The following is a 15,456-nucleotide window of genomic DNA, read 5'->3' as shown; positions in this document are numbered from 1 at the left end:
CCCGTCCTCCATGGGTGACCCTGCTGACATCTGAATGCCGGTGGCATAGCTTCCAGCGTCACAGCAACACGCAAACCTCTACAGTAGGACAAACTGACAGACACGTGGGGGCCCTTTCAAAGTATATACAGGAAAATCTACGAAAGCTGAAACTGTGTAAAGTAGAAACCTATCAGAGAAGGAAAACTCAAATATTTTCTACTAAAACAAGCGATAGAAAAGTGGTAAGACTGCACCCTGCCAAAGGCAGAAAACTTTCGAGGTTTGGAAAAACAAGGCAGTCCCATCAAGTTCCGGCTCTCACAGATTTCACTGTAATGTAGAACATACACTAGGCTTCCTGTACTCTTTCAGAAGAAACTCAAGTGGTAGACTCTAGTATGTTGGTTACAGTAGAAATCCCTCTTTCTCTGTTTATTCGTGAACACTTTAGCATTTTTTTCCCAAATCTCAGCTGCCTTAGCCCCCTCAGCAAACAGTGAGAAGGGAGCAGAAACCTTGTAATCCCAATTGTTAGTAAATGTTGCATTACCATAAAATACATAAATCATCAGCGCAGCCCTACAAAAGCCACCCTCCCACTTGCCCTGTTCTAGAGAATTTCTGCTATGTGAATATTAATGAAAGCTGAGTTAATATGTGGTATAACTTAGCATACCAGCCTGGGACAAAGAAGACCAAGTTAAATAAGAAAGCGTATGTGGGGGGGACGGGTGGAAGTACATCCTGAAAGTCTGTATTGAGGTAACCCTGATAAGGATGGAGTGAATTGACTGTATTTTGTAATTTCCTATCCTTGATTTTCATTGTTTTGATTTTTTTCCCCTTTTGGTGTTAGTTTTCTCCTCCTACAGTATGAAGTAGCCAGGTACCTGGGTGGTTACCCAATAAAAAATGATACCTAAACCAAACCAAAAGGTTGTTGGTTCACATCCACCCAGAGGCACTTCGGAAGAAAGGCCTGGTGATCTATTTAAAAAAAAAAAAAAAAGCCATTAAAAACCCTGTGGCGCGCAGTTCTTCTCTGACACACATGAGGTTGTCATGAGTCAGAATCAACTGGAAGACAATGGATTTTATTGGAGCCAGGCTGTTTCTATAGCATGTATTTTTCTTTGTAAAAGTTTTTGAGAGATTTATTTGGTGCAAATCTGTGAGTACCTAAGTCTGAGATTCTTTAACTGTTCTCTATGGTCACCTAGTCAAGAAATGTCGTTAGTCAGTACATGAAAAAATGGGTGAGAAAATGATTGACTAACTGAAATTTCCAGTATTTAAAAAGGTTGCGTTAATGTCATAAGACAAATAGCAAGTTACTAAAGTGGAGATTCTTGAACCAAAATAAATTCTCTATACAGTTCCCCCAGTTTATTTGCACCCTGTCCCAGGCACCCTCTGTGAATGCTTTCAAGTATAATGATTGGAATAATAATAGCAGTAGCTGGTGTTTCTGTGGAGCCTCGATGAAGAGCTCGGCTGTTAACCAAAAAGTCGGCAGTTTGAATCCATCCTATGGGGCACTTCTACTCTGTCCTCTAGGGTGGCTATGAGTCAAACTGTGAGTCAGAATTGACTCGAGGCAATGGGTTTGGTTTGGTTTTAGAGTTTATGTAGTGCTTATCTGTCAGACATTATGCTAAGTGTTTCCACCTGTGTTATCTCATTTAATCTTCTCAACAACCCTGTGAGATATGTGTTGTTGTTATCCTAGTACTTAAACAAAAAAACCCACTGCTGTGGAGTCGATTCTGACTCATAGCGACCCTAGAGGATGGAGTACAACTGCACCATAGAGTTTCCAAGGAGCGCCTCGCGGATTCGAACTGCCGACCTCTTGGTTAACAGCCGTAGCACTTAACCACTAATCCTAGTACTTAGTGGGGCTGAAATTCAAACCTAGAGGCGAACTGCAGTAGAACTCTAAAGTTTCTAACGCAAGACAGACAGGACCACAGGCCCAACTCTCATCCTCCCGTCATCCTCAAGCCTCCTCACTGTTTGGCTACTCACCCAGCCCCCCGTCTCCCTTTAGGCAGCCTTGTGTATGGTTACTCCACTGAGCTGGACTCCAAAGCTTCCATAAATATGAGCCCTCCTGATCATCTTGTAATTCTTTGCCATGCCTTGCCCTACCTCCCTACCCCAGGTGACCATTAGAGCTTTCAGATCTAAAAAACCCAAACCAAACCTGTTGCCATCCAGTCGATTCTGGCTCATAGTGACCCTATAGGACAGAGTAGAACTGGTTTCCAAGAGCGGCTGGTGGATTTTGAACTGCCGACCTTTTGGTTCGCAGCCCTGCTGTTGACCACTCTGCCACCAGGGCTCATTTCAGATCTAAGGCAGCTCAAAACTTATGGCAGCAGTGCCTGTGAGTGGCCACGCACCCTGGGCACCGTCTGCTCCCCTCACACCTAAGCAGAAAGAGTTTACTGGAGCAGTGTACACTTCTCACTTGTCTCTCCATATCGTTCTGGAATTGCAGCCCGTTTTATCCACTGTCATCTCTTAACTGCATGCTCAGTCTCTAGTCTTGCCTCTCCTCCAATCTGTCCTTCACCCCCAGAGTCAGATGTTGCTATAACGTAAATTAGATTTTCACTCCTTTCTTTAAAACCTTTCTTCCCGTTGTCCTTAAGGTAGAAAATAAACCTCTTACGTTGCTTATGAAGCCTTGTGTAACCTGGCCCTACCTGCCTCTCTAGCATTGTCTCTCACTGAGCCTTGTACCCCCCGCTACTCTACATCCACTCTTCCAGCCCATTCCAGTTTTGAGCATGGCCTTTTCTTGCCTCTAGGTTTTTGCACAAGCTATGCTATAGCTGCCTCTTTTGTGCCTCTGTAAAGGTTCCCTGCAGGCATAGTGCTTGCCTATTGACTCACTTGTCTTCTTCCCGGCTGTGGTTGTGCACAGTTACTCACAACTCTAGGCACAGAGTAAGAGCTCAGTAAATATCTGTTGCATGAATAGATGACCATCATCCATTCTGTTTTGATTTTTGAATGTTGATCTGGACCTGTCTGTTTCCCGTGTTTCATTATCTGTTTTTGCCAATATTACTAAACTGACTTCGTTGTATCAAGCTTTTTCTTTTTCTCTTCTTCACATCTTCTGTTGCCCCACTCTTTGGATCCTCCCATTTACAGATTGTTTTTATTACTACAGTCTTCTTCATTCCAGCATTCATGACCGCCAGCACGAAGACCCTGGGTTGCTGTGTCCCTAGTTTCCAGGCCTGTGGGAGGACACAGCTGCCAATCTTGCAGCGTGCAGTGTCCCTTCTCCAGCAGCCCATTTGCTGGTTAAACTTTTGGCTGTGTTTGCTGGCCACATCGGGAAGGATAGAAGAGTATTGTGCTTGGTGCACAATGTCTTAAAGAGACAGAATTGTTTGTTCTGTTATCTGCTGGTGCAAGCAGGGAAGAGTGAAGATGAAAGTGGTTTGTGACGGACAGTGGTTTTGAAGAAAATGAGAAATCATGTGAAGTAGAAAGGGATCTCTACGAAGAAAACTTATTCCTCTGGTTAAAATTATTCCTGGTTTAGATGTAGATCTGGATTCTTTTTAGCAGATCCCATTTTCAACCTCCTATCACAATCAAAAAAAAAAAATTTTTTTTTTTTATCACAATCAGAAGGAGCCTGGTGGCACAGTGGTTAAATGCGCAGCTGCTAACGGAAAGGTCGGCAGTTTGAACCCACTGGCCGCTCCGTGGGAGAAAGATGTGGCAGCCTGCTTCGGTGAAGATTCCAGCCTTGGAAACCCTATGGGCAGCTCGGCCCTGTCCTTTAGGGTTCCCGTGAGTCAGAGTCGACTCCACAGCAATGGGTTTGATTTTTTTTTTTTTTTTTGATACCACAATTATGCATGTGGCTCAGTGGTAGAATTCTCACCTCCCAGGATAGAGACCTGGGTTTAATTCCCAGCCAGGGCACCTCATGCATAGCCATCACCTGTCTGTCATTGGAGGCTTGCGTGTTGCTGTGATGCTGAATGGGTTTCAGCGGAGCTTCCAGACTAAGATGGCCTAGGGAGAAAGGCTGGTGATCTACTTCCGGAATCAGCCAGTGAAAACCCTATGGATCACAACGGTTGAATCCGCAGCCCATCTTGGTGCAGGACTGGGCAATGTTTCATTCTGTTGTGCGTGGGGCCACCCAGAGCTAGGGGCAATTCGATGGCAGCTAACAGCATGATGATTATAGCAGAATCGCTGTTGAAATTTCCCAATTAATATCAGTTGTTCTTTGTTGTTTTTCCTTATCCCAGAAGTTACACTGAAGGTCCACATCAGTGACGCCAGCACCCATCAGCCCGTTACGGATGCGCTTATTGAGATTTTCACCAACCAGGTCTCCATCGCCTCTGGAATCTCGGGGACAGATGGCGTTGCCTTCATCAAGTTCCAGTATAAGCTGGGCAGTCAGCTGATCGTCACCGCCACGAAGCATGCCTATGTGCCAAACTCTGCCCCGTGGAAGCCAATCCGATTACCTGGTAAGGCATTCCTAATTTTTCTCTCAAGTAGAACTTCTAGTATAGGCTAGTGATAGAGTCAGACACAGAAACTATTCGAAAGTAAGTCAGACAATCAGTAAAATGTTTATGTTGGTTATCTACTCTATCGTTTGGGGCTCCTAAGGTGAGATTGAAATATGAACCATAGCTGAGGTTCTACCTTGCTCTATGCACACACCAGAATCAGTAGTTTCAGAGTTTCTGCTCACTTCCCCAACAAGTCAGTAAGTCAGCTGGTCAATAAGGGTGGAATATGGACAGTGCTTTAGAATGGAGCATTCTCGTTTTCCCCATGTGCCGTCTTCCTCGCTGTCACAGAGGTAGCCCAAGGACAGGGATATCTAAGGAGGTGGGAAGTGATCGCAAGGTTGTTTTGTCTCTCTTTTCCCTCTTACGTTTCACCATTTCAAAGCAACCTGTCGATGCAAGAGGCAAAGATGGTGCCTGACATAAATTCAGGTTGGAATGGGTGGATGCGGAGCAGCAGATACAGTCCCTTCTTTCCCCTCACTTCAGGGTCCACCTAGTGCCCGGACCCCATTATGTATCAGCACCGACACTAGGTGAGAGGCTGGGGTGGAGAGTTGGAGGGTGGTGCTGCTGGGATATTGGAGAGAGTGTAGGCTTTAGAAACTGACTGACCTAGGTTCTAGCCCCGAATCTTTGATCGAACCCCTCTAGCTGTGATGTCAGTCTTTGCAAAATAGAGCTAATACTACTTCGTAGAGTAGTTCCAATGAAAAATTAGCTAGCATATGTAAACTAACTTACAGTACTTGAAACACAGTAGGCATTCAATAAATGTATAATACCTAGCACACACAAAGACACAACGTTGCTGTTGAGTCGATTCTGATTTATGGCAACCCCATGTGTGTCACAGTAGAACTGTGTTCCGCAGGGTTTTCAATGACGGCGATCTTTCAGCAATAGATCATGAGGCCTTTCTTCCAAGATGCCTCTCAGTAAATTCGAACTGCCAACCTTTTGATTAGTAGCTGAGCACTTAATCGTTTGTGCCACTCAGAGACTTGTACCTAGCACAATACATGCAGAATAGCAATGTCAGTGTTCCTTTCTGTCCCTCAGAATCGCTCGACTCACTCCTCGGGGTATTGCTGCCTCTGGCAACATCTGGGAACTAAGTGTGGCTATACCTAAAAGTGTTTTCTCTGTCTTATAAAAGCCCTCTAATATTCACTGTAATTCACAAAATTATCTTTTGCTCTGTTTACATTTATTAAGAACCTGCTCTGTGCCAAGCAGTGTTCTGGGCACTGAGAATATAGACCTAAAGGCACAAAACTTGCCCCTAGGGAATTTACAGTTTAGTGATAAAATCAGACACAGAGGTAATTTCAGTCTAATGGGATAAGTGCTCTGATAGACTTATGGGTGGATGGACGGATAGATGGATGGGAGGAATTGAGGGAGGTATGCTTTGGGTGGGTGGGTGGGCAGGCAGGCTGGTGGGTGAGTGGATGGATGGATGGGTAGATGGACGAATGGGAGGAATTGAGGGAGGAATGCTTTGGGTGTGTGGGTGGGTAGGCAGGTGGGCGGGTGGGTGGATGGATGGGTGGATGGGAGGAATTGAGGGAGGAATGCTGTGGGTAGGCGGGTGGGTGGGTGAGTGGATGGGTGGATGGATGGATGGATGAATGGGGGGAATTGAGGGAGGAATGTTTAGCCGGCCTAGGTGAATGACAGCTTCCTGGAGGAGACTAGGTGGGAACTGAGTCTTGAGGATGAACAGGTATTAGCATCAGAAGATGCTTATAAAACCACACAGCTTCCAGGACTCTACCATTCAATCTGGGGAGATTGGCTGAGAAATCCATATTTTAACAACTAGTCTTATCCATCCCACCGGTACTTGTGAGTAAAAGTGTTCTCTGAAGTTTGCAACCACTGCTTTGTGAGCATGTGGGAAGGGAATTTAATATAGATATAATGGAGGAGATCATTTAGGAAAATATTAGAGAAAAGGGTATATATACTTCAGAAATATTTAGCAGGAAAATCAGGAGACCTTGGGGGAGTGGATTGCAGTGGTTAAAGCACTCAGCTGCTAACTGAAAGGTTGGCAGTTCAAACCCACCAGCCGATCCACAGGAGAAAGATGTGGTAGTCTGCTTCCATAAAGATTTACAGGCTTGGAAACCCTATGGGGCTGTTCCGCACTGTCCTATCAGGTCGCTGTGAGTCAGAATTGACCCAACAGCAATGGGTCCGGGAATGGATGAGAGGAAGGGAAGGGAAAGGAAGAAGTAGAAGAAACATAAGTTGAACCTGAGTTTTTTGGCTGGTGATAGAGTGAATGGTACCTCCAAGGTTGAAAATGGTACCTCCAAGTGAGGTTGAAAAACTGCCACACCACAGTTTCCTAACATTGATGCAACTGATGCAGTAGGTTAAAGGAAGTCACCTTCCGTCCTCCTCGTGTGCTTCCCTCTCCCAAGCTCAGGCTCAGGCAAAGGTGGATGGAGGTGCTTAATGGAGGCAGGGGAAACAGGAGGAGAGGAATAGGTGTTGGGGTTGTAAAAATGGTGATGAGCTTAGTTTAGGGCATATTGGGTTTGCGTTATCTCTGGGCCATCATGGAATAATATTCACCTTTTAGTTTGAAATGCTTTTGGAGCCCAAGAGAAAGGTCTGGGCTAGGGATGTAACTTGGGGTCATCAGCAGTGTTGAGGTGAAAATCAAAACCATGAGTTCACCCGAAGAGCAGAGAGCAGTGGGCCTGGGGTTGAGTCCTAGGAAGGCCAACAAAATAGGAAAACCAAAACCAAATCCCTTTGCCATTGAGTCGATTCTGACTCATAGCGACCTTATGAGCCTAAGTAGAACTGCCCCCATAGGGTTTTCAAGGTTGTAACCTTTATGGAAGCAGATTGCCAAGCAGCTGGTGTGTTCGAACCACCTACCTTTTGGTTAGCAGCCGAGCTCTTAACCACTGCACCACCATGGCTCCACAAAATAGGAGAGACAATCTTTATTAGGCTACTTGCAAAGAAAATGTTTGACCTTCTCCTTTCCCATGCTGAAAAGTCACTGGAAATAGCCCAGGGGAGGTTTAGACGGTACCCGGATACCACGCCTCCACCTGTCCTGGAAGAATGGCAGCACTAAGTATTGTGACTCCGCTAACATGATTGCTTGAGTAAAAGCAACCATATCCGTGATATCCATTTTCTTTAATGAGTCTGATAACGGGAGCAACATATTTTAATTGTAATAATTTGAGGCCCAGAATGAAAACACCTGGGTATCAGGCCTGCTTGTCACCAGCTGGCCCTGCACATGGAGACCCATCAGGCTTTTCTGAGTCCAGGTTTCTTATTTCTAGAATTAAATTAATTAGCTTCAATAATTTTCAAGGACCGGCCCCCCCCTCCGTCCACGGCATCATTGATTATTTGACTCTATTTGTCTTGTCGATATAATAAAGATACTTTTAACTAGAATCTAATAAAACGGTACCAAATTTTGAACTGGTCTGTTGGTGAAAACTGCACTGTCAACTACTATTTTTATGTATATTTTTAGAGGTCAAAGCTAACCCTTTCGGTGCTCCAGATAATTGGACAAGGGAGGGAGAAGAGCCAGGAGCCTCTTATAAAATACGTTGGAAATTTGAAACTAAAGCATGCTTTCGTTACTACCTGTGCACACAATGTTTTTGTTTGCATAAGCATTTTTGTGAGATGTTGGAACGAATTTCATTTTTCATCCTTGACAACAGATCCTAAAGCATGTCTTGTCCACCCCCGACCCCCAAAGAAAGGGGGTCAAGATTGAGGGAGAGGAAGTACACTGCATAAGGAGAGCACCCTTAACTCTGGCAAGCAGATCCAAACACGTTTAAATATATAAAACGTAAGCCAGCCACTGAAGACTATAATTCGGCATCCTAGCTATTTACATCTGCATGCTCAATATTCTTGTCCAGACCCGGAACGACTGCAGTGACCCCCAGCCAGGTCTCTGCCACTAGTCCGCCCTTTCCAACCACCTTCCATACTGCTGAGAAGGAGTCCTGGTGGCACAATGGTTGAGCGCTCAGCTGCTAACCAAAAGGTGCGTAGTTGGAACCCACCTAGCAGCTCTGCAGGAGAAAGACCTGGCAACCTGCTCCAGTAAAGATGGCAGCCACCTTTGTCACATGGAGTCACTGTGAGTCAGAATCGACTGAATAGCACCTAACAATGTGCTGCTGAGAGTTAGTGTCCTAGAGTACATATGTCTAATGATGTCATACATCAGCCTGAAGTCCCTCGGTGGCCTCAAGATGATGGTCAGACTAAACGTGGCACGTAAGACCCTCCTCAATATCGCCACTTCTGCCCTTTGCATCTTGTGGTCTAGCCACCCCGGGCAATTCATTGTTTTCTGCAGGAGTGTGGCATGTTTACCCTCCTTGTGTTGTCTGCCCCCTTATTCCCCTGCTGCTGTTCACTTGGAGTCCTGGGGTGGTACAAACGGTTAACACGCTTAGCTGCTAACCAAAAGTTTAGATGCTCAGTTCCATCCAGAGGTACCCCAGAAGAAACGCCTCACTCTCTACTTCTGCAAAATCCGCCACCGAAAACTCTGTGGAGCACATTTCTTCTCTGACACTCGTGGAGGCACCTTGAGTCGGAGTTGACTCCACGGCAACTGGCTTGGTTTGGTTTTTTGGTTGTTCACTTGGCAAGCTTGTCTTCTATCCTTGAAAGCCTAGCTTGACTGTTTTTTGCTTCAAGAAGTCTTCCTCACTCTCCCAGGCAGAGTTAGATGTTCCTTTCTCTTATCAAAACATCTACTTCGTATGAAAAGAACCTCCAAACATAAAGCAGCACCCCCTAGTTGGTAAACAAAAATACCATCTGCTTGTAGACCTGAAGGTTTCTCTGCTCCCTCCCAGTCCACTGTGAAACTCAGTTGATTTGAGGTTCCAAGTCCTAGGAGCCCCGGTGGCACAGTGGTTAAGTGGTCAGCTGCTAACTGAAAGGTCAGTGGTTTCAACCCACCAGTGGCACCATGGGAGGAAAGACCTGGCAGTCTGCTCCAATAAAGATTACAGCCTTGAAAACCCTATAGGGTAGTTCTCCTCTGTCCTATAGGGTTGCTATGAGTTAGAATTGACTCGATGGCACAGAACAGTCCTTTACTACCTGCTCAAGGAAGCCCCCTGCTGGCACCTCTGCTGCCATACACCATCCCGATTTTTCCTCTATGAAGAAATGAATTTGAGAAACCATTTTCTAGAGCAGGTGCCTTAAATATGGAAGTACCAGATGTTTTAGGTTAGAAAAGCTTTCAAAACACCCTAGGGTGATCATAGAAGGTGATTTCAGAGCTCAGAGTCCTTAACCCAGTCATTGCAGAGGTTTTCAGGATCCAGTAAACATCGTACTGTGTAAGCTCTTGAGGGCAGTGAGCAGTCCAGATGTCTGCATGGACAGGGGCAGACGGTAACGCGAACCCAGTGTCGGGGGTGAATGGTCTCCTATGGGCAGCATCAACCACAACAGCCTTGCCCTTTCTGACCATTAGGTACCCTGTACCATTAGGTGGAAGGATCACTGGTAAGAAAGTTAGACTTTGAAGTGGTTGTGCAGGATTTTTCCAAGTCAGTGACCCTTCCTTTAATCCTGGATCACACATGGTGCCACAGGGATCGGCCAGGTGGTAAGAGGCGGGAGCGCCTGAGAGCCTTTGCCGTGTGTGACACTTTCTTCTGATCCTCCTTCCCCAAACCCAGTGTGAATTTTTCTCCTAACTTTAGACTCTAAGGTATATCCTTTTTTAAAAAAAAAAAAATTTTATATTTGAGATGTAGTTCTCATACCATAAAATCCACCATTTTAAAGTGTACAGTGCACCAGTTTTTAGGATATTCACAACATTGTGTGACCATCACCACTATCTAATTCTGGAATATTTTCATCATCCCTGAAAGAAACTCCGTGCCCCTTGGCAGCCACTCCTTGAACTTCCCCTCGCTCCGCCCCTGGTAACCACTCATCTACTTTCTGTCTCTCTGGATTTGCTTATTGTGGACATTTCAGGTAAATGGAATCATACATTATGTGGTCTTCTGTGACTGGTTACTTTCACTAATGTAATGTGTTCAAGGTTCATCTGTGTTGTGACGTGCATGTATCAGTTACATTGTTTCTTTTTATGGTTGAATAAATTTCCTCATATGGCTGTATCACATTTTGTTTATCCATTCATCAGGTGATGGCTATGTCAGTTGTTTCCACTTTGGGGCTATTATGGCTGATGCTGCTGTGAATATTCACGTTTTCGTGCAGACACATGTTTCCAATTCTTTTGGGTCTATACCTGGTAGTGGAATTGTTGGGTAACTTAGCAAGGACTGCCAAACTGCTTTTTGCAGCACCAAGATGCCTTCTTACTATTCTCATGGCACTTGCCACATTCTGCTTGTCTTACAGCTACTTACTGTGTGTCCTAGTCCCCGTCTAGCATATAGCCCTGAAGGCATGTTGTTGTTGTTGTGTGCTTTTGAGTTAATTCTGACTCATAGTGACCCTAAAGGACAGAGTAGAACTGCCCCAGAGGGTTTCCAAAGCTGTAATCTTTGCAGGAGCAGATCACTAGATCTTTTCTTCCACAGAGTGGCTAGTGGGTTTGAACTGCTGGCCTTTCAGTTAGCAGCAGAGTGTCTTAACCATAGACTGTCTTAAACATTTTTTTATCTCATGCAAGATCTAGCACTAGGCTTTGTGTTGTGTGTACATGTATACATATATACACCCACACACACATACCAAAACCAAACCAAACCTATTGCCATTGAGTTGATTCCAACTCATAGCAACCCTATAGGATGGAGTAGAACTATCCCTCAGGGTTTCCAAAGCCATAATCTTACAGAAACGAATTGCCACCACATCTTTTTCCTGCAGAGTGTCTGGTGGGTTCGAACCCCTGACGTCAGTTAGCAACCAAGTGCTTTAACCACTGTATCCCGAGGGTTCTGCATATATAGTGATAGCTGTGAGTTGACTGTGTGGAGAGTGTGTGAAGTGAGGGGCTACATTCAAAACCAACTCCCTAGTCCCCTGTGACACTATTAAGAGCCAGTGATAAGTAATTGATATTTTTGTGGTTGTTAGCTACCATTGAGTCAGCCCCTGACTCATGACAACCCCATGCACAACAGAACGGAACGCTGCCTGGTCCTGTGCCATCTCCATGGTGGGTTGCAGGCTGGACTGTTGTGATCCGTAGGGTTTTCACTGACTGATTTTTGGGAAATCTCCAGGCCTTTCCTCCTAGTCCTCCTAGTCTAGCTTGCTGTAAAAGCTCTGCTGAAATCTGTTCAGCATCATGGAAGTACACCAGCCTCCGCTGACAGAGAGGTGGTAGCTGTGTGTGAGTTGCACTGGCTGGGAGTTGAACCCGTTCTCCCCCATACCAAAAAAACACCATTGCTGTGGAGTCGATTCCAACTGCCGCTGAGCCACCAATGCCTCAGTAATTGATATTCTTAGCACTTGATGTTTTTACTTCCTGATATTTTCCTAGGAAGTCTCTTTACCTCTCCAGGCCTCACTTTCCTCCTTTCTAAACTGAGAGACCTGGATTGGATGCTGTCTTAGGGCCTTTCACCTTGAGTCTGTGTAGCATAGTAGTTGAGAGGACAAACTTCAGAGTTCAGATCCTGGCTCCAGCGTTTATTAGCTGTAGGATATGAGGCCAGTTTATTTAACTTCAGTTTCTCCACCTGTGGAATAGAGATGGTAATAATAAGTATTTCACAGAGTTATATTGAATATTAAATAAACTACCAAAATTAAAGCACTTGGAACAATGCCTGGCTTATTAGTAAGGGTTTAGTACTGTTAGGAGTTATTATTCTTCTTTAATACATTTTTTGTTTCTCTTAAATTCATATATTCTACCCAGAAACTTTCAAGCTTTATGAGATTTCTAGTTGGAAATTTCAAGTAATTAAGCAAGAATTTTAAAATATCAGAAGGTATGGTATTATGGTATTATCTTATTAGACCCCAGGGTCCAAACCCATAGCTATCGAGTCGATTCCAACTCATAGCGACCCTATTGGACAGAGTAGAGCTGCCCCATAAGGTTTCCAAAGCTGTAATTTTTACAGAAGCAGACTTCCACATCTTTCTCCTGTTGAGTGACTAGAGGGTTTGAATCTCCGACCTTTTGGTTAGCTGCCGAGCACTTAACCACACCACCAGGACTACTTAGATCAAAGTGTAGGGGGAAATACTCTTTTATCATGAGAGACACAGTAATCTAAGCACACGTTTTTAAAGTCTTTCTTAATGTTAACATCTAATGTTATATATTCTGTTCATATAAAACCAAACCCGTTGCCACTGAGTCGGTTCCGACTCATAGCGATCCTATAGGACAGAGTAGAACTGCCTCATGTGGCTTCCAAAGAATGACTGGTGGATTCGAACTGCCGACCTGTTGGTTATTGGCCAAGCCCTTAACCACTACGCCACCAGGGCTCCGTATTCATATTGTGTATACATTATAACCTTTAATATTTTTTTTAATGGGAGGAAAATCAGATACTTTATTAAAAACTTCTAGCAAATAAAAAAATTGTTCTTAGTAGGAAAAGAGGTTGTTATATGAGAGATTCCAATACTTTTGTGGCATTCTGAAAGTCTTTTGCTAATCATAATAAAAATTAATGTTGTTGATTGATTTGAAATCAGAGAATGCAGAGTACCAGAAAAATTGGATTGGGCATTTTGATTTAAATATAAGAATTCCCTTGTATCCATTTTTGTTTCTGCAGTATTTTCTTCTCTGAGCCTTGGCCTGCTTCCAGAACGATCTGCTACTCTAATGGTATATGAAGACGTTGTCCAAATAGTATCAGGATTCCAAGGTATGTTTAATAATTAAAAAGGGAAGAGATGGTAGCTTTGGAGCCAACTACTGAAATCTTATAAGGGACCAGTGTATTGTCAGATACCAATAGCAGTACATTTATCTACAGTTGAGACATAGTATCTGTTGTTCCTATGGGTACACAGCCCATTTGAATGTTAGTTACGTCATGAGCTATAATCTTATTTGTTTTTAGGCCCAGCCTCTAAGTTTGTGAAGAAAAGAAGGGGATCTACCCCTTTCCACCACTACATCTCACTCTTCTTCAAGAGGAGAGAGCATTAATCTCGTTTAGTCAGAGTCCAGCACACTGCTTGGGCCTCATTAGTGAACAGGGCCACTCTTTTAAAAGGTGCATAAGCATTGGAGTGAGGCCTTTTCTCTCTCTTGCCTGCTTCTTTTTCAATCAGTCTCACATGTAGGGATGTCTGTTAAAGTGACCTAACCCTTTCTGACTCCCTGTTGCTTTTGCAGAGAAAACTAGTACAGAAGGCTTGAGGGATTTGCCCTTTAGTGATATCGGGGATTGGACTGGGAATAATGCTGGTGTAAAACCTGTTTTTGTGCCAAGAAGATCATTTTATTCCATCTAAATAATGGGCCTGAGAATGATAGTTCCTGGCTTTTCGTGTTCTTATCAGATTCATTATTTATTTATTTAATTCCTTTATTTTAATACCATTTTACACCATTCATTCTCTACCTAGCCAAAGTCACGTGCCATTTGCAAATGAAGTGAATTCATTTATTATCGTGTAGCTATGGGGAGCACATAGAGCTGCCTGTGATGGTTAAGGTTACGTGTCAACTTGGCTGGGTCATGATTCTTAGTGGTTTGGTAGTTATGTAATGATGTGATTTAGCAGTTATGTAATGATATAATTTGGCAGTTGTGTAATGATGTAGTCATCTTCCATTTTGTAATCTGATGTGGTCACCTTCCATTTTTGCATAATGCTGATTTCACATAACAACCTGGACTTTGGAACCTAACTGTGTTGATCAGTGAGAAGAGGGTGTAGAAGCATCTAGCAGCATATGCGACTCAAGTTTGGAGGAGAAAACAAGACTAGAAATAGAATTGGGAGTCATCTATACAGTAAAAGCTGTGAGTTTTATAGTTTTCTTTCTCCTCCCTAAGAGACAGCAGAGGACCTAGGCCTGAGTCTTCAGCATCCTTTCACATTAGGACCACACTGTAGCCTAATAAGCACATTGGCTTCTGTACCCTCCAAACTTTCTGTTACTGTTTCACAACTAAAAAATGGTGGTTTTTCTTGGAAGCGAGGAAACAATTTTGCTTCTACCTCATGTTCATCACTAAAGCAGGAAAATTCAGCCTGTAAAATCTGGCTGAACCTTTTTGGTTTCTATCAGAACCTCACCCATTTGGAAATGACAATGAGAGACAAAAAGTTGGCCTTGATATAGACAAGCCTGATCACCCTTTTATTTCAGGCTATAGAGTAGGATATTCAGAGGAGAATTTAAAACTGGGGAGGAATGCCTGGTGAGTTGACAGGAGCTCTTCAAACACCAAATGGAGATTGTGAGTCACCTGGGCTAGTCTTCCTGTTGCTGTAGCGTCTGATACTGCTTTGCATGTCCTGAGCAACACAGCACCATGGAGCCTGCCAGCAACCCAGAACTAGTGCTCTTAGAACTCTGTTTATTCTGATCAGATCTATTGTTTCTGGGTAGCGTGCCCACGGGCAAGGACCTGGCATGAAAGACGGAGTTTGACTAACATGTCCCAGCAGTTATATATTGTGTTTTCATTTTAGATATACCTTAAGAACCTTTTTTTTCCTACAGCTTTGCACGCTTTGGTTTTTAATTTAAAAAACTGGCTACCTGCTTGTGCTCATGCTGTCCTAAGGGCTTCTACAGCTACGAAAATTATCATCACTTGCTCATGAATTTAAAATTCTTGCTCGCCCTTTTAGCTGGTCCTTCCCCTACGGTTTTTCCTCAAAACTAGTCATTATCTAATGTCTTAGCCATTCTCATTCTTATTGTAGTTTTATTTAGCCTTCTCTG

The 15,456-nt window shown here is 43.9% G+C and overlaps 1 protein-coding gene across 2 annotated transcripts in view; it reads left to right on the top strand.

The window, feature by feature from the left end:
• FAM171A1 (family with sequence similarity 171 member A1) overlaps positions 1 to 15,456 on the top strand; it is a 154,218-nt gene that overhangs the window by 86,596 nt on the left and 52,166 nt on the right. For both annotated transcript variants that reach the window (XM_064284885.1, XM_064284884.1), the window contains exons 2-3: positions 4,272 to 4,499; positions 13,322 to 13,414. In XM_064284885.1, coding sequence (XP_064140955.1) covers positions 4,272 to 4,499; positions 13,322 to 13,414 — 321 coding nt within the window. The remainder of the gene's footprint in view (positions 1 to 4,271; positions 4,500 to 13,321; positions 13,415 to 15,456) is intronic.

Source organism: Loxodonta africana, chromosome 4 (genome assembly GCF_030014295.1).
Source record: "Loxodonta africana isolate mLoxAfr1 chromosome 4, mLoxAfr1.hap2, whole genome shotgun sequence".
Lineage (NCBI taxonomy): Eukaryota > Metazoa > Chordata > Mammalia > Proboscidea > Elephantidae > Loxodonta > Loxodonta africana.
Note: the sequence above shows the minus strand (reverse complement) of the source record. Positions and strands in the feature narration are given on the sequence as shown.